Genomic DNA, 23,974 nt, shown 5'->3' on the forward strand with positions numbered 1-23,974 from the left:
AAGCAGCTGATTTTTTTTTAAGCTCAGTAGCAAACCCCCTGTCTAATTATACTCAACTGCAATAAAGTCTGAGTCATGACTTGCCAGATGATCCTCTTGGTTGATGTGGTTACAAGCCAACAGCTGCACGTTGGGAAAGCAAGCAAACTGAAGACCTTACAAAAGTGTAAGTCTTCCTTGTTTTCCTGGTCCTTTGCTTTTGTCTCTTCTTCTCTGTATTACCTTATGTTCAGCCAGCCCATAGGGCAGAAACTGTATTTCTTAATATCTTGATAGTGTTATATACATTTATGTTGCTGCACAGATAATTGCTGTGTAAAGAATATGAGTGATGCTGTGAAAAGCCAGAGGGGTAAGGTTAATACTTGATGTAAACATGACTTGTATTCGTTTGTTATAAACACTGCCTGAAAAACACGACAGCACTCTAAAAAGAATGTCTTCACTTACAACGCAAGGAAAATCTATGACTGGTGCAGCCTGGCAACACTGCCGTTCGTTAGTTTTATGTCCAAGTTGCCACGCACACAGGCTAGTCAGGGCACTGTATGTACTGTGGCTGCTGCACAGCTTGATCACTGACTTCTCAGAAACGTCTCCTGAAAACAAAACTCCCCATACGATGTAGCTACAGAGTTACTCTTCAAAAAGGAACTGCTATCTTAACTTACGTTGATGTCTATGTTTGCTGGTATCATTTTTCTCTTCGTGTTTCTTAGTCCACCCACTTAGGCTGAGTTAGAGTGTCTCTTATCTCAGCTATCTCCTATCTAGAGGGCATCCTTGTGCAGTTTACTTTGCTATGAAGCTACTGCGTTGCACTCTCTGACAGCCGTTACTTGGATGTGGACCATTAATACCTTCATCGTGATCAGAGCAGATAAATAAAGCTGCATCCGGATAGAGGGATTTTGAGTTTTTCCCTTTTATTTCCTTGTACCATTTCAAGACACTGAGAATGATATACTTCTAATGCAGCCGATTGCAACAAACAGATTGCAGGCAAGGGAGAAACGTTCAGTAGATAGAGATTGTGGAATTTTTTTTAGTAGAGAGATATTGTGTTGCATTTAAATCACATTAAATATACACACTGTTAAAAGGCTATTGTAATGTTGAAATGTCAGTTTCAAATGAAAATCAATAGCATGCTATTAGGCTCATTATATTGCTGTTATGCATCATTAAAATGTATTTAAAAGGTTTCAGCATAAAATAGGAGACAGGATGAATAACAAGACACTTTGAGAATATGCAGCATACTCAGGAGGCAATAAAGAGTCAGGCACAAGAGAAACTTTGTAGGCACTTGGAAAGAGAGCGCTGCTAAGAGCTCACTGGGTGTTTGAAACATATGGGAACATGAGAAAATGAATGACGCAGAACTCAAGATGCAGACAAATATGTGGAGCTGCACCACTGCTGGAGGAAAACAAAATCATCAGATATTTTTAAAGATACTTTTATAAATGGGTCTTTGCAATTTGAGGTTCTCTCTTTGCTTGGCCTATATAAAACACTGTACCACAATGCTCAATGATGCCAGTAGAAGTACTACTGACATTTTGTCTTCTTGCACAAAAGGATTGTATTAGGTCCTAAAAGCACATTTACAAATTAGTTATTCCAAGCATCTTTCCGGTCAAATGTCACATGGAAAACTGTCACATCATCAGATACTCTAAACCTACTTCTTCCCTATCTGAAATAGATTTCTAGTGAGAAATTTTTGGTTTAATATTTAAATATGAGTGTGTATGTTGACACATGAATACGAATGAACATACACAACTATATACATATGAGAGAAAGAGAGCTTCCTTACTCAGTTTCTGAAATTTTCTTTCTAAAGGGAAAAAATGGGAAGATGTGACTCTCCAATGACTAGGAGTTTAAATGGGCAAGAGAGACAACAGATTTCCAGTCCCTATGAACATTTATTTTCATGCTTTTGTACCTGACTGCCATGAGTACATTCGCCTTGCTCCTGGAGCAGCACTAGAGCCCCGTCCTGCATCTCAGCAAGCACACTCTCACTAAAACTACCAGACCCTGGTTTTAGTCCCTTTCCCTTGTGGTGAATCTTTAATTCACGTAAACAAAGCAGAGTAACTTCAGTCAGAGGAGATGAAAACTCTATGTGGCTCCTAATAGCCACAGTGTGGGCTGAAGTTTAAAACCATGTGGGCAGATAAAGAAAGAGAACCTGAATCTCCTACTTCCTGGACAAGAGCTTGCTAATCAGCTCTGAATTATTTAATACTCTTTCAGAAGGTGGATTTCAAATTTGTAGCTTAAGCATAAAGTCCTTCCTTTATCTGCATCAGTAAAGATTCAACTGAAATTGATTTTGGATGTAAACAGAAGCATAAAGAATAAATAGAGTTATCGAGCCAGGGAACAGAAATAGTCCTATTTGAGTTAGATGTGCAATTGCATAGGTAAAATTAAAAATGCTGAGTGCTCATATTAAAGTTCCCAATGAAGAGTTCCCAAGTGATGCATATACTGAATGTTTTCACACAAAACGTGCTCAGCTATGTTAGAATTACAGATGGATTAAAAAAAGAACCCCAAAAAACAAACCTGTCTGATTAAACAGTAAGAAAAAAAGAACAAATTAAAACATCATTTTGCTTCAAATAATTTTTTGAGAAAAAAATGTGTCTGAATTACCAGGGAAAGGTTTCTTAGTCAGAAGGGTCTATGGAAAGATACATATGCAAATACTCACACTATATGCTGCTTTTATGTACCAATATGACCCTGCTGTGGAGTTTCACCACTGATTTTAATTGGGACCAAAGTGCAATCTCTTCTCAAGTGTCTAACACTCAAGAAAGCAAATGAGTAGACTAACATTAATTCACACATGTGAGCATCTGCCCTTTGAAAACTGGCTTAAATTGCAGAGGTATCACTAAAATTCACAGTAGTTAAATAATTCAGCAACAAACATGTTTATTTCCAAGCCACTCAGTGTCCATCACTTGTTAAGCTATTCATGCAATTGTATTTTTGGTGTTTGTTAAGTGCTCTTCCAGCTGTATCCACGAGCCCTTGGCATCCTTGAGGTCTGACTAACAAGTGAAGATGTGTTCTCATACGGTTACTCAGGAAGGCTTTTAGGCACTGTTAGCATGCCAGTATTGTTGACTACTCCAGGAATAACAAAATCTTTTCTGCATTGGTGGTCCTATCTTGTGTTTTGAATTGAAGAGATGAACAGGGAAGGAAAACATGCAATGCTCACTAGAAAGATACACATGAAGAGATGCATACACATTGTACCTACTCCTTCCTCTTTCTGATATGTTGCTGTTTAAAATACACTGTAGACTGTGTCACTTAAATTATGGAAAGGAATTTGTGTACAAGAGGGAATTCTCCTGAGAATAAACAGAACAATCTGGAAGTGCTTTAATCTACCCTTTGACTTTAAGGTGTGATTTAATTCTTTCCCACTATGTTCTTCCCAAATGAAATGTGGGATAAAAGATATGCTGGTGGGAGTTGTTTCCTAAGTATTCAGTTTCTTTGTAGATGAAACTCTTTTTGCTGCAGACCAAGTCAATTTAGTACATCTTCTTTGCCACTTTTTCTTTCTCCTTCCCAATGCTATCTTTTCTTATTGATCCTTCACTATAGGTTTTTATTTTCTAGTGCCCACAATGCAGTTCGTACTTCTCGGCTGTCATCTAAAATGCAATAGCAAACAATAATATAATCAATTTTAATATGGCAAGAAGAAAAAAAAACTTTTACAGTTAAATTACTTGGCCTTTCCTTTAGCTCAAGAAATCAAATCAAATCAAACTGAATGTGCTCCTTTGGTCATGGATCTAATTTTCCAGTAATAATAACCATTTATCAAAGGCTAGTGTTCATTTAAATACTAAAACAATTGCATTTAATGGTTAAATTACTTGTAAAGGTTTATTTGTATTTGCAAAGGGTTACTTGCCAAACTAGAATGTCTGTGTCACTTTTAGTCTGGAATCTCTGCATCTGTATTAGCATTTATGAGCCAACAGGACAGAGTTAGATAAGGAGACTGAGAGTCAGTAATTTAAGTATAGCCAGAATCCCTTTATCCCTGTTTAGGAACACAAAGCACGATTTTTACTGAGGTTCTTACTCAAACCCAAACCTAAAGAATGATGGGTATATTTCATGGTTTTATCGACCATTTAATAGCTATTCTATAAGCCATCTAAAAGAAATGGAATATGCTCAGCCTGCTCCCAGAGGAGCAGTTCTGCAAAGGCAGAAGACCGAACTCTTCCCTTTACACCAAGAGACTGTGCAGCAGTGATGTATCTCCTGCGGAACTCAATCCCCCCCAGACCCACTGGGGTAGCTAGGGCCCCGGCCTTCCTCCTCGAGCGCAAGGAGATCCATTTCAGAAATCAAATCTGCCTCAGAACTCATTCTATTTGAGCGTGCACTAGTATCATATACTTTCACTTCTTCATCACACAAAACATAAGATTTGAGCCCAGGAGCATCCGAGGCAGTCATGTGCCCACAAAATACCTTGTGCAGTTACAGAAACACTCTTTTGCAGCACATTTACTACACTTGCTGCCCCAAAAGTATTTTACCCCATCTTTTTCTTAGATTAAGATTTTTGCTACCCTGAAATATCAATGCTTTAAAATTTTTGTGACTTCAAAATTCCTGTTGTCAACTGACCCTTGTGCCCATGCCACTTGTATAAAGTATTCCATCTGCTAAACTGCTAGCTTTCCTGCTCTGACTAGAAACCTTTTACTTTGGATAGAATAATTTCAGATGGCTGCATGAGCCGTGTATGAGTCACATTATTTTTTTTGCCATCTCAGTCAGGGGGGAAACTTTTTATTGCTCTGAAGTCCATTTCTGCAATTCTACATCCATTATTCCAGTAAATACAATGTCCAAGAGTGGCTTGCATTTCTGAAATTTATAGGAAAATAGGAGGCAGCTTTCTCTTTCTGAACAGGTTTCTTCTTTTTCCTTTGCTATCTTCAGCAGACTTTGTTATCAGGAGCAGGCTGTACAAAAAAGACCACCTGGACAGAAGCATCACAGGTCTATTTGACTGTGGGTTAGCACCCAGCGAACTATCCCTCAATTTAAGGCACAATTTTAGACATGGTCTTTGCCAACCATAAACTTCATCCCAAAAATGAACAAATGTGACTTTTGCAAGCACACCAGAAACAGAAAATCTGCTGGTCAGTCTGAGGTCAACAGATAAGCACAATATACAAAATCTTCAGGGAAGGATTACGAAGAAAGTTAAATTAATTCTTTGCATCTCTACATAGGATCTTGGAGACATTCCCAGGCAAGAACTTTTACTGACAGGGTACAAGTGAGAAGAACTGCCTCACAGTGAAGTTTTAGTAAGTGATGTGAAACGAAATGTGTAAAACGAGCCACTACTCATCACCAGGATCAGATGAGATTCACCCAAGGGATTTGTAACAGCTGAAGGATGAAGATGCTAAACTATGAACTGTGATGCTCACAAAAACGGTCTCAGTACCAAAGAAATAAGGGTGGCAAGCCTGATACCAACCTTTAAAAAGGCTGTGAAGATAATCCAACAAACTCTAAACCACCAAGTTCAATTTCTGTACTGAGAAAATTGCATGAAACTACAACAATGACCAGAACTTGCATGCACAAAGGTGAGACCGAGGAGTAAACCCTCCATGTGTGCGTAAAGGGATGGATGATGCACTCTTCTCAGGTACATGCTGTTTCCTGGTGAGAAAAATCATTCAGGACTGTGAAAACTAAAACTGGCAGGTAGGTGCTGCAGAGGAATTTCAGAGTATTGTATCACTGAATTAAATGGCAGCGATACCAAATATTTGACAAATGCAAAGTAAAATGCTGCAATGAGGGTGGGCGGAAAGGGAAGGAATCCTCCCCTTTTGTAGTGGTGGGTGCTACCTATCTATTCCTCATGAGGAAGTCATGGAGGACAGTTCTATAGTGTCAGGTTCACGGCTCAAAAGAGCAAACATGAAAAAAGGAGAAGAGAAATAACCAGGACTTGTGCCATAAAGGTGTATGAATCTATGGGACACTCGCAGCTTGAACACCAGATGGAAGTTTGGTCCCCCTTCTCAAAAAGGGTACAGCAGAAGTAGAAAAGACAGAAAAGGGCAACAAGGATGGCAGAATGAAGATGTCCTTAGAGAGGGACAACCAAGGTAAGACATGATAAGAGATGCACAGAACGATGAGAAATGAACGGCGTTAGAGCAAGCACTGGTTTGCACAGCATGGTTCATAAACTGCAGAACTCATTGCCCCAGGGTTTATGCACAACAAAAATAAAAATGGGTTCATAGAGCACTTGAGACAAGCTCAAGGAAGAAAATTTCCTTGGGGCCTGGAATCATGGTGATGAGCATTCAACCTTCGACTTGGGAAGTACCTGAACAGCAGATGGCCAGGAGCCAAGTGCACACACGGAAAGGTGTCACTCCGCTCTCCCCGCTGGATGCCTCTGCTAGCAGCCAGGAGGGAGGCACCACCCGAGCAGGGAACACCCGCCCCAGGGAGCGTGGGAGCAGCGCGGGGCGCGGCCCTTGGCGCCGGCAGCGCGGGCAGGCAGCGGGCGGGGCAGGGTGGGGAGCGCTCGGCTCCAGGCAGGGCCCACTCCAGGAGCTCTGCTCCGGCTGCCCCGGCAGTGGCTGGTTGGGAATGTGACGCTCCAGGGCAGCGTTGGCTGTAGTGATCATGAGGTGGTCGAGTTCGAGATCCTCAGGACAGTGAGAAGGGCACACAGCAAGCTCACTGCCCTGGACTTCTAGAGAGCAGACTTTGGCCTCTTCAGGAGCCTGCTCAGTAAGGTTCCATGGGATAAAGCCCTAGAGGGCAGGGGGGCCCAAGACTGCTGGTCGATATTCAAGGATCACCTGCTACAAGCTCAGGAGTGTTGCGTCCCGACTAGAAGGAGGTGCGGCAGGAGGGCCAGGAGACCTGCATGGATGGACAAGGAGCTGCTGAGGAAACTTAGAGGGGGAAAAAAGAAGCTTATAGAAGGTGGAAGCGAGGACAGGCGGCCTGGGAAGAATACACGAATGTTGTCCAGGAAGCTAGGGACCAGGCTAGGAAAACTAAGGCCCAGTTAGAATTAAATCTGGCAAGGGATGTGAAAGATAACAGGAAGGGCTTCTATAGGTATGTAGCAAACAAAAGACAGACTAGGGACAATGTGGGCCCTCTCCAGAAGCTATCAGGAGAACTGGCTACCCTGGGTTTGGAGAAGGCTGAGGTTCTTAATGACTTCTTTGCCTCAGTCTTCACTGGCAAATGCTCTGACCACACAACCCAAGTCTTGGAAGGCAGATGCAGGGACTGTGAGAATGAAGACCTTAGGCCCACTGTAGGAGAGGATCAGGTTCGAGACCATCTTAAGAACCTGAACGTGCACAAGTCCATGGGACCTGATCAAATCCATCCGCGGGTCCTGAGGGAGCTGGCGAATGAAGTTGCTAAGCCACTGTCCATCATATTTGAAAAATCATGGCAGTCAGGTGAAGTTCCCGATGACTGGAAGAAGGGTAATATAACCCCCATTTTCAAGAAGAGGAAAATAGAAGACCCAGGGAACTACAGACCAGTCAGTCTCGTCTCTGTGCCTGGCAAAATCTTGGAGCAGATTCTCCTGGAAAGCATGCTAAGGCACATGAAAAACAACGAGGTGGTTGGTGACAGCCAACATGGCTTCACGAAGGGGAAATCCTGCCTGACCAATTTGGTGGCCTTCTATGATAGGACTACAGAACTGATAGCAGCAGAGCAGTTGACGTCATCTACCTGGACTTGTCCAAAGCATTCGACACTGTCCCACATGACATCCTTGTCTCTAAATTGGAGAGACATCAATTTGATGGATGGATCACTCAGTGGATAAAGAACTAGCTGGATGGCCGCACGCAAAGAGTTGTGGTAAATGGCTCGATGTCCAGTTGGAAACCTGTAACGAGTGGTGTCCCTCAGGGATCGGTGTTGGGACCGGTCCTGTTCAACATCTTTGTCGGCGACATGGACAGTGGGATTGAGTGCGCCCTCAGCAAGTTTGCCGACGACACCAAGCTGTGTGGTTCGGTTGATACGCTGGAGGGAAGGGATGCCATCCAGAGGGACCTTGACACGCTTGAGAGGTGGGCCAATGCCAACCTTATGAAGTTCAACCAAGCCAAGTGCAAGGTCCTACACCTGCGTCGGAGCAATCCCAGGCTCAGCTACAGGTTGGGCAGAGAAGAGATTCAGAGCAGCCCGGCGGAGAAGGACTTGGAGGTGTTGGTCGATGAGAAACTGAACATGAGCCGGCTTCAGTGTGCGCTCGCAGTCCAGAAACCAACCATATCCTGGGCTGCATCAAAAGGACCCTGACCAGCAGGTCGAAGGAGGTGATCCTGCCCCTCTACTCTGATCTGTGAGACCTCACTTGGACTACTGCGCACTGTTCTCGTGTCCTTAACATAAGAAGGACATGGAGCTGTTGGAGCAAGTCCAGAGGAGGGCCACGAGGATGATAAGAGGGCTGGAGCACCTCCCATATGAAGACAGGCTGAGGGAGTTGGGGCTGTTCAGCCTGGAGAAGAGAAGGCTCAAGGGAGACCTCATAGCAGCCTTCCAGTATCTGAAGGGGGCCTACAAGGATGCTGGGGAGGGACTCTTCACCAGGGACTGTAGTGGTAGGAGAAGGGGCAAAGCTTCAAACTTAAACAGGGGAAGTTTAGATTAGATATAAGGAAGAAGTTCTTTACAGTGAGGGTGGTGAGGCACTGGAACGGGTTGCCCAAGGAAGTTGTGAATGCCCCATCCCTGGCAGTGTTCAAGGCCAGGTTGGATGGAGTCTTGGGTGACATTGTTTAGTGTGAGGCGTCCCTGCACATGGCAGGGGGGTTGGAACTAGATGATCTTAAGGTTGTTTCCAACCCAAACTATTCTATGATTCCATGATTCTATGAATAAGCTGTCACTCTCAAGTCTTTTACACCCTTGTATCAAATTTTATTTCTTCATCTGTCTAGTAGCCACTTGGGCCTTTTCCACTCTGCAGACCACTGACAGATCTTTAACTTCCCAATCCATTGCAACGGTTCTTCAATGCCACAGATCCAAATCTCGTTCTCTGACAGGAACAGAGAAACACAATTTCTCTACAGGTCAGCAAGACAGAGGGGAAGATAAAGCTCATCTGGAAACTGAAATGTCTTCCCATAGACCAAGCACTTGAGTCAGCTGCCAAAGTTCATCTTTCTACCTCTTTATACAGAAATCCACAAGAGTTAGGAGAAAGCTTCCTTCTCCCACGGAGTCTTCCTCTCTGAACTACTCAGCTTTCACATTATTTTACTAAAGATGTTCAGCTTCTCTCTGTGCATCACAAGTAAGGGTGGAAAGCTCTTGTTCATGCCCATGCTTTCCAAGTTCTCCAGCTAGGCCCACCACACACTCACGTGGATTACTTTCTTGGCCATTTGTAATCCTTTGATCTTCTTCCAAATCTTACAACTAAAGTCCTTGCTGCAGTTGTTTGTAAATTCTAAATTGGCCCAGACTTCCAAGGGCTCCTTTGTTTCTGTGACTACACTGGCGACAGCCAGAAGCTCACTGCCAAGGTCTCCTGGGCTGGGTGACTCTGGAGGACCGCTGGAACTAAAACAAGCAGCACTGCCTGTTGTCAGGACTTCCCAGGCCCTTCTCCAGCACACACCACAGAAATCTCTCCCTCCGCTCTGTGCTCTGGACACTTCTTCAGGCTGCACCTGATACACCTCTGAGTTGCCATCCCACAAGATGCCCTCCCACGCAGCAGACAAGCTGGTCAAACAGACCATTGCACTCAGGGATGTTCTCTCAGCCACACACTGCTACTGCAGCTCACTGTCCTTCCGCTCTGCTGAGAGCCCATTCAGCGAAATGTGCAGTTCTTGACTGGACTGGACTGGATGGTGGAAGAAACAGATGGACACGGTCGTCTGGGACAGCCGGCTGTTCGGTCAGGCAGAGACAGCCAGAGCAGGTGACCACCACTCTTCCCTATTAACACCAACTGAGGTGCAGCCATGGTGTCTTCCTCTTTCCATCCGTCTCCCAGGGATGGACACACAACCTCTCACAGTGTCTAGAACATTTCTCCGCTCCCATTTGGGGTGATGGCAGGGGAAGCTGGGAAGGATGTGGGGGGTGCAGAAGCTTCCCTTAGAATCATAGAATGGTTTGGGTTGGAAAGAACCTTGAGACCATCTAGTTCCAACCCCCTGCCATGAGCAGAGACACCTTCCACTAGACCAGGTTGCTCAAAGCCCCATCCAACCTGGCCTTGAACACTGCCAGGGATGGGGCAGCCACAGCTTCTCTGGGCAACCTATGCCAGCGCCTCAGCACCCTCATAGTGAAGAACTTCTTCCCTTCTTCCACAAAGCCGTGGGATGATCTTGTAGCAAGATGCACTCAACCATGTCACCGTTCAGGCGTTAAACGAAACAGCGACGATGCGTTCCTCGGCCAGGCGGCAACGGCTGGACCCACACCAGGAGTCGGGAGCGGCAGGGGGGCCGGGCCCGGCGGCGGGCTCCGCTCCAGCCCCTCTGCTCCCCCGAGAGGGAACCTCCTGTTCCCAGCTCCCCGCAGGGCCGCCACCCCCCGTTATCCCGCTGGAGGCCACCGGCCCCTCGCGGCGCGGAGCCGGGCTGGAGCCCGCACCCCGCTGCCAGACCCCGCGGCGCCGCCGCCGCGCTCCCCCTGCCGGCACCAACAGCCGCCGCACCCGCACTCGGCTCCGCAGGGCCCGCGGGCCGGCAGCCAATCCCGCACGCCGGCCCCGCCCCCGGCGTGCGGCTCGGGCCAATCGCGTTCAGGAGAGGCGGGGCCAGGAGCGCGGCCCGCCGTTCCCCGCCGCGCGGCCAATCGCTAGTGCGCCGCTTCGCCGCCCCGGAACGCCCGGTCGGTCCCGTCGCCTTACGGCCGCGCCGTAAAGCGAGGCCGGCGCGACAGCGCGCTGGTGGCGGTAGCGCGGCGGGGAGCGGTGGGGCCGTGCCGTGCCGTGCCGGAGCGGGCGGATGCCCGGCGGCGGGGGCAGCCCGGCGCCCGGCACTCACGGGGGAGCTGAGGCCGGCGAAGCGGGCGGCGCGGCGGGCGGCGGGCCGGCGGGCGGCAGGATGAGCCTGTCGCCGAAGGAGCTGTCGAGCCTGCTGAGCATCGTGTCGGAGGAGGCGGGCGGCAGCACCTTCGAGGGCCTCTCCAGCGCCTTCCACCACTACTTCGGCAAGGCCGAGCATTTCCGCCTGGGCTCTGTCCTCGTCCTCCTCCTGCAGCAGCCCGACCTGCTGCCCAGCCCCGCGCAGCGCCTCACCGCCCTCTACCTCCTCTGGGAGATGTACCGCACCGAGCCCCTCGCCGCCAACCCCTTCGCCGCCGTCTTCGCTCACCTCCTCAACCCCGCGCCCGAGCGTGGCGGCGACGAGGCGGAGCGCACCCCGCTCTCAGGTGCGTCCCGGGGCCGGAGGAGGGAGAGGGGCACCGCTGGGCGGCGTGGCTTCCTTGTGGCAGCCCCATCTCGGCTTCCCGCCCGTCGCTCGGAATTCTACATGGCAAGCGTCTCTGGGCTCGGTGTCGGATAGGCCGCTCGGTTGGGCCAGAACGCCGTTTCTCCGCTGGGGAGAAAGCTGTTGCAAAAGCCTGGACGTAATATAAGGCTTTTGGCAGCTTTAAAGCTGTGAAACAAATCTCTTAAGGAAATACGCGAGAGCATTTTCCCCCCTTCAGTGAGCGCAAAAGTGACAGCGATGGGTAAATCAGTTTCTAAAACAAATTGCTTTTATGACTTGCATTGCAATGTCTGGTGATAACTTAATAGCTCACTAGTTGTCTGAATTGGAAAGTGTGTAAAGAAACCACTGTGGCTGTCTTAGCATCACATGTTGTGTGTTGAAATGCACAGTCGCAATCATAGACTCATTTGGGTTGGGAGGGACCTGAAAGCTCATCCAGTTCCAACCTCCTGCCATGGGCAGGGACACCTTCCACTAGACCAGGTTGCTCAAAGCCCCGTCCAACCTGGCCTTGAACACTGCCAGGGATGGGGCAGCCACAGCTTCTCTGGGCAGCTTGTGCCAGTGCCTCACCACCCTCACAGGGAAGAATTTCTTCCTAATGTCTAATCTGAATCTCCCCTCTGACAGTTTAAAGCCAATTTCCTGTCACTACATGCAGTTGTAAAAAGTCTCTCTCCAGCTTTCTCATAGACCTCGTTTAGGTATCCATCAGTATAACGCTGTATTTTACATCACTGTAGGAGCCGAGTAAATAATAGTTTTGTATGTACTTACAAAGACTCTTCAGCTGCGCTGATCTTGCCATAAATAACACATTAGTTTGTGGTTTAGTTTTGCTAGTTCTGCGTGAAGCATATTGAAACTATTAACGCTACTGCCTCAAAAGTCAGGGATGTGTTTTTCATTGTGTCTCCACAGGCTTCTTACCTCCTATAACTCCTCCAGAAAAATTCTTTCTTTCTCAGCTGATGCTGGCTCCCCCTAGAGAACTGTTCAAGAAGACCCCTCGGCAGATTGCTTCAATGGACGTGGGGAACATGGCCCAGTCAGTGGATATAAGTGGGCTTCAGCTGGCATTAGCAGGTAAGGAAGACTTGTAGCTGTGCTTCACTTGTGAATGGAAATGCCACTTGTCATGTGGCTGTGAGTTACCTGAGAAACACTCCTGTCTATCCTAAATATGAAAAAGGCTCAACTATGCTTTAGGGTCCTCAAGCCTGTGTTCAAGAACATAGAGAAACTTCAAGTAGAGATCATGCCTTAACTGTTTTATCCTACTTATCGAGCAGCTTTTTAAGCATATATGTCACTGCCTTAAATGCTTTGCAAGTATAGGAATCCTTTCATCTAAAGTTTTGTGGGTGGGGATTTTGTGTGGCTTTTCATTTTTATTCCTTTTCACTCTTTGCAGTATTTGTAGTATGAGAGAACAAGCATAACTGTCATGTTGTCCTGTACCAGTACTTCAGCTATACCTGGCAAACTGGCTATTACAATTACATCTTCAGTTCTATAAAACAAAGTCAGATCTTACAGCATTAGCTTAAGAGTGGAAAGGTGGTCCACTTTCACTACACTGAAAAGAAAAGCAATGTGATGCTTATCCTTTGACAGGAGAAAAGGAGCAGGAACATGATTGTTGTGACTATGTTAACTGGTGAGCCACATCTGGAGCTAAAACTCAAATAGAAAATATTGTTGGGAACAAGGAGCCAGTTTGAACACCAAAAACAGTGGGGGTTTTTCTTAAGTACATGCAAATGGACCTTCTTGCTTGAAAACTATCCTACTTCTGTATCTGTACGACGTGGTTTATTGCTCCGAGGTCAGGAACTAACCAGGCTTTCTCCATCCTGCAGTTGTATCTTAGTATTGTCATTTTTTGTGTAGAATCTGACATTGACTTCTTGTGCTGTGGTGTAAATATGTGTACAAATGTCCCCTGGTGTACCCCCCAGCTACTGTTTCCAGACTGGGGGATCTTTTGAAAAGTTAGATTGAATACCCTAACACACCGTCACAGGCGAGATGAACCCTTCTGGTTCTAATTCTGTTCATCCTGTTTATGTTTTCTGGACAATTTTCATTTGTCCTCTTTTAAAATAGAAGATACTGATGGCTTAAAATACAGTACAAAGCCATTAATGGTGCTTTGCAAAATTAAGCCCTGTAAGATTAAGCCCTGTAAGATATGCTTGTATTATTACTTATATAATCCAGTAAACATACACCATTAATTGCTTACGAGCAGTTGTAGGAGTTATGTAACAAAACACTTGGTGGCCCTTCAAAATTGTGGTCCCTGGGACGAATTCAGGGCTATGTAGAACAGGATGACTTTAGAATATACCTGCAAAATCAACCTCAGTAATTTATAAAGCATTATTTATTTTTCAATCAATGTATCTATCTCAATCCTTTTTTTGTAAAGGGAGGAAAAAAATACTTGGCTTTCTTCTGAACTTGAACTTCAATGCATATAACTAAGGACTCAGGCTTCTAAAATTAGTGAATTGAAGGACTGTATCTTATACTTCTGTATTTCTAATTAAGCATCGTTAATCGCTTGAGCTTATGAGGATACAAACAAATCAGTGACCAACTGATGGATTTGAGTTCGAGACTATAAATGAAAAGACAGAAAAAAGACACCCAATATTCCCCCCTCTCTTCCCCTTGGAACTTCATTTTTAAATCAACCCTTCTGTTTAGTAGCTAAATGAAGGTACTTACAAGATGGAGCTTGAAACAGCTTGTAAAGTAGAAAACGTTTTATAAAACAGCTCATTTGGACTCTGACTTTAAAATTGGTTTTTTGAAAATAACTGAAAAGTGTGATAGTTGTTGCCTTTAAAAGAAAACCATACCCTGTTGTGCTGCTTCAGTGAACATATATGCAAATGTTTGCATGGTCTGAAATCATTGCATAAAGTAGGACAGAAAGCCAAAAAAGAAATCGGCAATGGATAGTGTTTTGTTTTGATGAATGCAGTTTCAGCGTCTCTCATGGTTTTGGTTGGAGTCGTATGAAGTAGTTCATATGCATGAGAAGCTGGGAAGGGTCAGCTTAGTTGCTTGAAAAGGAGCAAGCACACTTTGCTTAGAAGTGATAGGGACAGAGAAGCTTTTTTGCTGAAACAGTGGAAAACATGAGCTCTCAAAATAGTACAGAGAATGTAGAAGGTCAGCCATTAATTCTTCAGATACAGAAGAGCGATAGATTGTGACAGAACACCACCTAAATATCCGGCAATGCGAGTATTGAGCCCCGTAGTTTCTTTTTGGCCAGTTTCTTCAAGTCTTTAGCTGTATATACTAAGCTAACATTATTTTGATGTAACTCATTTACGTTCTGTAATTTGGCCTTTAAAGGGACACTTTCAGCTCCTCTCAGCTTTGCTTTAAAGATGATATATGTAGAATCATATAACAATTAAATTCCATTTTTCCCACACAAGCACTTACTGTAGTTTGACAGTGGACATAAAAGTAGCTTACGCAATGCCACTGAAATGCATTGGATAAATCTGAATAGCTGACTTCAGGTCTAGTGTGACCAGTATTGTTACGGAGTCTGTAAACGTATCTGTGTAGATATTTCTATTCCCTGCCTTGAGAAGAAGTGATTGCAAAACTAGATATAGCATGTGAATTGAGTTCAGGAGTACCATGTGAACCTACTAATGAGCTTTTAGATGCAGGTTACATCAGATAGTTACCTTTTCTAAAGCCAAGACTGTATTTCAGATTGATTTCTTCTTTATTCTTGCTGCATACCTCTGTCCTTTGTCTGTCAGCTGGCACTCTGAGTACTAGCTGCCCGACACAGTACTAAATTTCTTGTTGATCTTATCTGTGTTTTGTTTTAAGCTAGCTGTTTGTTTCTCACTACTCTTAGTATTCCAGGCATTTCTGTTTCAATTTTATGCTTTAATATTCTGGATGGGCCTTCTTTCAGAACGTCAGTCTGAGTTGCCAACACAGAGCAAAGCCAGCTTCCCCAGCATCCTCAGCGATCCTGACCCAGATTCTTCCAACTCCGGTTTCGACAGTTCCGTTGCCTCCCAGATCACAGAAGCCTTAGTGAGTGGACCAAAACCTCCTATAGAAAGTATGTGCATTTTCACATCTTTGGTTCTGTAACTCGTAGAATCATAGAATAGTTAGGGTTGGAAAGGACCTTAAGATCATCTAGTTCCAACCCCCCTGCCATGGGCAGGCACACCTCCCACTAGACTGTGTCGCCCAAGGCTCTGTCCAGCCTGCCCCTGCACACTGCCAGGGATGGGGCAGCCACAGCTTTTCTGGGCACCTGTTCCAGTGCCTCACCACCCTCACAGTAAAGAACTTCTTCGTTATATCTAACCTGAACTGCCCCTGTTTAAGTTTAAAGCCATTGCCCCTTGTCCTGTTGTGACAGTCCCTGATGAAGAGTCCGTCCCCAGCACCCCTGTAGGCCCCCTTCAGATACTGGAAGGCTGCTGTGAGGTCTCCCTTGAGCCTTCTCTTCTCCAGGCTGAACAGCCCCAACTTTCTTACCTTGTCATGACATGCTATGTTACTATACTTCTCCAAATGAAATCTAATCTAATTCAGAAGTATGTTCAGGGCATGAACTGGGAATGAATATGAAGAAGGCAGTGCAAAACTGTGTCAGAGTATCTCCAGATCAGACTCCATAGTGTTCACATTTCCAGACTTTTAAAAATCTGGAGCCTGTCTTCAAGCTGTTACCCGTGCCATCTGTTGGCTAAAACACTGGGTCTCATGCCCCTCGGATCTTAGTCCCCTAACACTAAGATCTGCATTGACTGTTAACACCTTCCAAGAACCAGTTACTGTGGAAAGACCATAAAATCGGTACCTTAGTGATCTGAATCAAAAGGAAAATCAGGCTGATCACTAAAAAATCACAAATAAATGTTTATGTGGGAGGCAAATGACATTGTAATGCTGTTATAATAGCTTAAAGAAATGGCAGCTTTGGGGATCTCCTTTTTGTACTGGTGTAAAATGAATACCTGTAGCTTAAAAAACATTTCACAATGTTGCCATTTTAGGTCACTTTCGACCAGAGTTTATTCGACCACCACCTCCGCTCCATATATGTGAGGATGAATTGGCATGGCTAAATCCAATAGAGCCAGATCACACAATTCAGTGGGATAAGTCAATGTGTGTTAAGAACAGCACTGGAGTTGAGATAAAAAGAATTATGGCAAAAGCTTTTAAAAGCCCCTTGACTTCCCCACAACAGACACAGGTAAGTATCATGCGCTGTTCTGTCAAAAATGATTTTTTAACAAGCTGTCTATTAACTCATGTATTTTAGAAAACTTGAATCACTTTACTTGAACTGTGTTTAGATTCAGGAAGCTCCAAGGACTTTCAAATTGTAAAAACCCAAGAGTTTTGACTTGGGCTTGTATGAATAAGGAAGAAGTCTTTAAACTTTGTAGCACTGAGTGGCCTTAGTTACAGTTGATCAATAAGTGACACCAATATTATTCTGCATGGAAAGATCTTCTTATAACAAAGTTGTTCATGCTTCTGTGGAAGCTTTTGATAAGTAATTATTTCAGAAATGCCAACACAAAATTTCTTTTTTCTTAAATTTGATAGTATTACCCCTGATTTCCATGGACTTTTTTGACAATCATTATGCTAGCACTATAAAATATCGTTTACTTGCAGAACTTTTTCTGACCGCAGTGAACTCGAAACACTTTCTGCTGGACAGGAAACTGAAAAAGACACAAACTTTGTATGGGTTTTTTCTTCCCTTCCTTGCCACCCACTGATGAAAGACTACTAAATGCTTTATTAAAGGTTTTATGGGCACAGTTGCCTTTACATAGAAATTTTAAAATATGTACTTCCATTGTCTTTCAGTACAGATGCCTAAATCTAAAGGGTTACCATTCTTCTGTAGCTTAGATGTATTATAGCAGTTTCTTCAAGCAGTAATGTGAATAGTTCATAAAAACAGAGATTTTTCTTTTCTTTCTCTTTTCTTGTTCTTTACAGCTCCTTGGAGAACTGGAAAAGGACCCCAAGCTTGTTTACCATATTGGTCTCACTCCTGCCAAATTGCCAGACCTGGTTGAAAACAATCCTTTAGTAGCTATAGAAATGTTGCTGAAACTGATGCAGTCTAGTCAGATAACAGAGTATTTTTCTGTCTTGGTCAATATGGACATGTCCTTACATTCAATGGAAGTTGTAAATCGGTGAGTACTATCTCCAATAGAAGGTTTCCTTAAGTATGTAAAAGAAATAACTGAACAGTTCAGTGAGACTGGCCACAGGGCTGTATTTGGTTATGTTCCAAAGACTACAGAAAAGAACAGGAATTGAAGAAATGACTAGTTAGATTACAGTGAAGGAAAAATAGTATCAAACTGTCATTCCCTTTTAATTTCTCTATGCTGTTGGTGGTGTTTAGTTTTTTTAATACTATTTTAATAGTAAGACTTGGTGTGCTTTGATCAATCCTGCAGAGGAGAAGAGTGCTGTGGATTTGTTGCTTTCTATGACTATTAGACTGTCTGTTTCTTTCATAAATGCTTTACTTGCTTTTCATGTAGTTCCTTACTAGTAGTGCCTGTAGTTAAAGAAAAAAACCCTCTTATTTTACTCCAGACTAAATTTGCAAAGTTAGCTGTGGGTTGGTAGTAAAGAATTGAACCTCTTGGACATCTTCAGTGCTAAGTTCAGAGAAAGCTGCCAGTTTTTTACTTCCTTTTTACAGCAGTGCTATTTTAAAATACTACTGTAATGTTAACAGCTTCCTATTTAGCAGTAGCAAAACTGCAACTTGACAGGAAAAAACCCCACAATTTCCCAGCAGAAACATGTGATGGTGGAGGCATAAATATTACATTTTAATTATTTATAATTTACATAATTATTAAATATTATGGGTTCAAACTTAAACAGGGGAAGTTCAGGTTAGATATAAGGAAGCAGTTCTTCACTGTGAGGGTGGTGAGCACTGGAACAGGTGCCCAGAAAAGCTGTGGCTGCCCCATCCCTGGCGGTGTGCAGGGGCAGGCTGGACAGAGCCTTGGGCAACACGGTCTAGTGGGAGGTGTCCCTGCCCATGGCAGGGGGGTTGGAACTAGATGATCTTAAGGTCCTTTCCAACCCTAACTATTCTATGATTATGTTTTGGTTGATTACCATTAAAATACATTTATTTATAATATACCATATCAAGTATGGCAAAAAGCACATTTCTTGCACAGGTGCTAATGCTAGTTAATCTCTCAGTCCCTGCTCCAAATACAGAGAGGTTTATTCAAAAAAACCACTCTTGTTACTTTTAATACTATCAAAGTGTTTCTACTTTGAAAAGAATGGGGAAATACGTATTGTGTTGTGGATGACTTCAACTGGAGTTGATAATTACTAGAAAATCATTTTATCAAACTGATACGTCCAGCTCAAAACAGTGTTTAAAATGGTTGTCACTTATGGGAGTCTGTCACTGGAATCTGTAATATCTAAACTTCTATTCAGACATCAGGTTCCTGGTTAATAGATAAATTTCACTAGCAAGTTCCTATGCTATGTCCTAGGAAGGTGCAAATTTTGTTACTGACTCTACACATTCGGTGTATTGTGAGGAATCCTCCACAAAAAGTTAATGCCACACAGCTAATCTGCTTGAACACAACTTGCATTCTTGATGCAGCTTAAGTGACAAAAGGTGCTGTTGTTGAACACTGTTGAACATCCTGCTTTATGTTCCTGCCCCGTCTTCATTGAGAATAACTTTTGCATATAGAGACAACCCATTTTCTTAACAGAATGCTAGTCCCTTCAAATGGAAAACTTCAGACAGCTGTTCTCCACAAACTACAAAAGTACATCTCTCCCACTTATTTTTTCCATTTCTTGGCAATCACTGAATGTGAACTACTGAATCAGCCTTGTTCAGCAGTCTCTTTGCAGCAGAGTGGAATTGCACCTTAAATATCATTTGAGGAAAGAAACATTGCTGAAATAAATCTCTTCCTACTAGTGCAGACTGACAGCAGTCACTGCCCTGAAGTTGGGCTAATGATGACAACATGAGGCAATAGTGGCAAGAAAGAGCTTCTGTCCCTGTCCAGGATAGCTACACCACCAGCTGGGCATGCAGGTTTTCCAACGGTATAGATACCTTAGGAACAACTCTTCTCAAACTACAAAATGTCTGTCAGTGCAAACAGGTAGACACTGCTTTCTCAGGGAAATAAGACAAAAACTTGAAACTGAGATGTCTAAAACATGCAGTTTTCCCTGTTGCCCCCCTTTCGCTACTAGAGATAGGACTGGTTTAGAGTTGTTTTAAGTTCTGTTGTAACGTTATGGTAGTTCTACATTTAGTGTATCTTGTTATCTTGAGAGCTGTATTGCTTTTGCAATTAAGAAACAGTGTCAGCTCAAATACTTCAGTAGCTGGTATTGTTAAACCATAAATAGTTGTGCTTTGCTGCTAACCCTTAAAAATACACTAACACCATTCTTTGATGCAATAGTTCTCCAGTTCTTCTGTAGTAAGATGCTTGAGATTATTGTGCATCATTAATCACTAGTTAAGATTTCCATCTAGTCAGGGTCTCTTATTGGAGCTGTGTAGATATTCATGTTGTTTCACTTCATAGGGCTAAAATTTGTATCTGAAGGAACTAAGGAAGCTGATTTTTGGCTGTAGTAAGGATACAACTGGAGTAATTCCTTTAAGGAGGGAGTTCACCATTTAAATTCAGTTCTTGGAATTCAAATACGAATAAGCAAAATTATACTGCAGTGCTTACTGCAGAAGGATTTTGGTACTCGAGACAACTTGGGGGCTTCACTGTAAATTGGAAACTGGCATCATTGACTCATTTGTGTAATACATAGCAAATGTTTGTATGTGTGTCAGATATACTAGAAACCCATCAATCTAACTTCGCTTCTGTATTGTGTCAGTTTTAAAAACAAAAAAGGTTTGGACTCTTAATGAAGAAATATAAATGATTAGAAATGTGTTTGTGGAAGCTGTCAGAAATCAGGTCTCTATGACATGCCTGGGAATAAACTAATAGCACAGGTCTAACTCATCTGTTTTGCAATGGAATCATGATTTATGGTTTCATAAACTACTGGATATTTTTAATTTGGACAGGCTTACTACTGCAGTTGATCTCCCACCTGAATTTATTCATCTTTATATCTCCAATTGTATCTCCACCTGTGAACAGATTAAAGACAAATACATGCAGGTGAGTACTTTAATAATTTGGTTAGGAAAAAAGGGTCCCATATGTTGCTCTGTGTAACATGTGCTGAGATTTTAGAAGGCTGATAGCATTAAGTTATTCTGTCTTGCTGCTTTTTTATTTCAAAGGCACCTTCTTTTTTCCTAACCCACTACGCAGTTCTTTGTAGTGTTTAAGAGATGTTTCTTCACCTCTTTACAAGACTTCACAAGGAATTACAGTTCCCTGTTTTTCTGTAGACATAACAGAGTTCTCCCTGGCAAAACTGCAGCTTTATGTCACTTGGGTCCTTGCATGCAAAAAGTTTATCTGTCACTCTGCCTTTTCACCCTCAGTTGTTTGCCTTCTGCTCAGTTTTAAGCTTCAGGATTCTGTCTTTACAAGTGTGCCTACCACTTCCAGACCTTTGAGGTGACGTTACAAAACTCACATGGAAGTCTTGCCCTTCAGTCATAACCTATAACAGCTTGCAGATCTCCTCAAAGACATAAACCCTTTTGTTTTCTGTCTTCCTAACACCATACTCTTTGCTTGTGAAGCCTGTCATACTTCCTCAGTATCAGCATGCAAGTTGTAGCCATTTCAAGGATCTCTACCCCCTGTGGAGGTTTCCACACCTTTGGCATACAAAGTTGACTGCTTGCTGTGCGATGTACTTCCTTCTATCCTAAACTGATCTGTTGGTTTCACCAGCTGCCTAATAGAACTCTTTTTCTTGGATACCTCATTGGTGAAAAACAGTTCCACGTTCAGTTTATCCAAGGCTTTGTGAATCTTGACCAAGTCCTGCCTCAGCTTTTTCCTCTCAATACTGAAGGGCTGCAACCTCTTTAGTCTCTTGCATCAAGGCAGCTGTTCCTTTCCCTTCAGTTTTTTCGGTGTATTTCTCTAGTGCCTTCTCTAGCTCTACTATATCCTTCAGCTGCAAAGATACAAATGGCATGCAGGACACAGGATATGGCTGCAATATGGTTTTAGATAGCAGGAAAAAACCCTGTATCTTGTTCTCTGTACCCTTCCAGATGATGACTAACCATTTATTATCTTTTGGAGGCTGCTGATGCTTCTCTGCTCTGGGACTCAGCCAGAAACACATGGGTGGCTTGATCTGTGACCTGCTGAATAGTTGTGCCAATTGCATTTGGTAGCAGAATAGGAAAACAGCAGCAGACCTGAGCTGCAGCTGAGAGTATGCCCAGAGTGGGACACTGTGCTCAAAAGGGCTGCTGAGAGCATATAGCAGCTGTGCTTCAGGCACACAGGGGACAAAAAAGAACAGAGGGTCAAGGAGCACATACTGATCACCAAGTAGAATGCAAAGCTTGTGAGAGCTAACATTTGTTAATACCGTGTTTGAGGCCCCACAGCAACCAAGGCACAAGGTGTTGGAAAAAACATGGTATAAAACCACTCCTATTGGAAGTGAAAGAGGCCCAATCCTCAGAGGTTGGGAGTCAGCCACTATCTTGCATTTGTACTTTTGTTCCGAGTTTCACATTCCTCAATTAATAAAAATTACTCTTGTAACTAATTTGTGTTGCAGAGAAAAAGTGTGATGCCTTTTGATTGCAGTGAGGAAATAACTTGTTCAGTTTCTGAATTCTCTTGGAATGGGTAGCAAGTTCTGCAGTAGTAAGCACGGTTCCTGTGAAAACAGTTGATGGCTTATTTTTGGTGTCAAATAATCTAAAATGCTTGGACATTTAATCTATCAAGTCCCTTCAGTTCTGTCTGATGAATCTTGTTCATGTTGCTTTTAGAGAAAGGTTTAGCTTCAGCTCTTTCTCCCAGTGTGCAGTATGAGACCGCTTTAACGATAAAGTAAGATCTGCTTTTGTCCTTCAGGAAAAATGTGCTCCGTATAAAGTGGATGGTTAGTGACTGGATCTGGATCTGTGTATGACAAATCATAGGTGCCAGTTCCTAGATCTCCACTTCCCAATTCCCAGTATGCCCTTCCAGGTGTTTACATAAGCAGTGCTTAGGAAGGAACCCTACTTCGGAGGTGCCGTCTTTTCACTGCATCAGGCTGGAAATGAACCATGAGTTCTGAGGCCTGTTCTTGGATTAGGTGTCCCTGGTACTGTCTTTCCTTCAAAGATGGAGCAAGAGAATCATGTGTTAATTCAGCAATAGAGCACTTCCCATAAAGCAAGTCTGGGATCAGTTCTGTTGCTGTCACTTCCCCTCTGGAGTGCCGTAATCAGGTGGTGACTGGGGAATTTTGAGATGGGAAGCTCATTCATTTTCCTCTATGGTATTCTTGTGGAAAGTAAGACTAAGCAAGACCCTAGAGATGATGTCATCTTAAGCTATGATCCCTTCTCTCTGACTTTATTCAGAGATTACTTAATAAAGAAATTAAGTGCATAGGTAGATCTGGCGCTTCATTTGTGCATGGGATTAATCTTGATAAAGCTTCTGTGTCCAGAAGCACAGTACTATGAAGTAGAGGAGTCCATTTTTAAATGCAGTAGTAGTATGGGAGATGGAAGAGTAGAGGCAGCACCTATGAAGCTCGGGAACAAGATTAACTGCTGAAGCTAAACTGTTCCTGAAATGCCTCGCTTGCACTGCTGAGGGCCAAGAGTCCTTTAACTGACTTGGTTGCTAATATTTATTTATTTGGCTTAGGAGACTGTATCTATCTCTTCTGTTTCAGAACCGCCTGGTACGTCTGGTTTGTGTCTTTCTTCAGTCTTTAATCAGAAATAAAATTATTAATGTACAGGACTTGTTTATAGAAGTGCAAGCATTCTGCATCGAGTTCAGTCGGATACGAGAAGCAGCTGGCCTCTTCAGATTGCTGAAGACACTAGATACGGGGGAAAATCCATCAGAGACAAAGACTTCAAAATAAAACCACTGGGTCACTGGCACAAAAACCCCCTCCCAGTGTTCTATACCAATCAATTGTATATTTAAACCTTAAATCACTGGATTAACGACATGATACATTATAAATAGTGTTTTATGCATTTAAGCAATAAATAATGCTTTTTCTGATATACATGAAGTTTGTGTAACATGTTAGGCCTTACACTTACATTATTTTTGACTATGGGTTAAACTCTTATGTCATACGCATATCCTGAACTACAGGCTCCACTTCCAGAGAGAACATAAATGATACTTGCCATTTCACAG

General features: G+C 43.5%; 1 protein-coding gene across 1 annotated transcript; it reads left to right on the top strand.

Moving 5' to 3' along the window:
- The first annotated feature begins 10,981 nt into the window (after positions 1-10,981).
- On the top strand, positions 10,982-23,833 carry CNOT11 (CCR4-NOT transcription complex subunit 11). The gene is made up of 7 exons (XM_030476784.1): positions 10,982-11,508; positions 12,495-12,659; positions 15,535-15,687; positions 16,637-16,839; positions 17,604-17,806; positions 20,734-20,830; positions 23,490-23,833. Exons 1-7 carry the CDS (start codon positions 11,082-11,084, stop codon positions 23,685-23,687), a joined length of 1,446 nt encoding a protein of 481 aa, XP_030332644.1. The 5' UTR covers positions 10,982-11,081; the 3' UTR covers positions 23,688-23,833.
- Positions 23,834-23,974: the final 141 nt, after the last annotated feature.

The sequence above is a fragment of the Strigops habroptila genome, chromosome 2 (assembly GCF_004027225.2).
Source record: "Strigops habroptila isolate Jane chromosome 2, bStrHab1.2.pri, whole genome shotgun sequence".
Lineage (NCBI taxonomy): Eukaryota > Metazoa > Chordata > Aves > Psittaciformes > Psittacidae > Strigops > Strigops habroptila.

Bases quoted from the DNA above. Each gene is read 5' to 3' on its own strand.
- CNOT11 (XM_030476784.1), top strand. From the start codon at position 11,082: ATGCCCGGCGGCGGGGGCAGCCCGGCGCCCGGCACTCACGGGGGAGCT. The intron at 11,509-12,494 runs GTGCGTCCCGGG...GTGTCTCCACAG, and splicing joins GGAGCGCACCCCGCTCTCAG to GCTTCTTACCTCCTATAACT. The intron at 12,660-15,534 runs GTAAGGAAGACT...GCCTTCTTTCAG, and splicing joins GCTTCAGCTGGCATTAGCAG to AACGTCAGTCTGAGTTGCCA.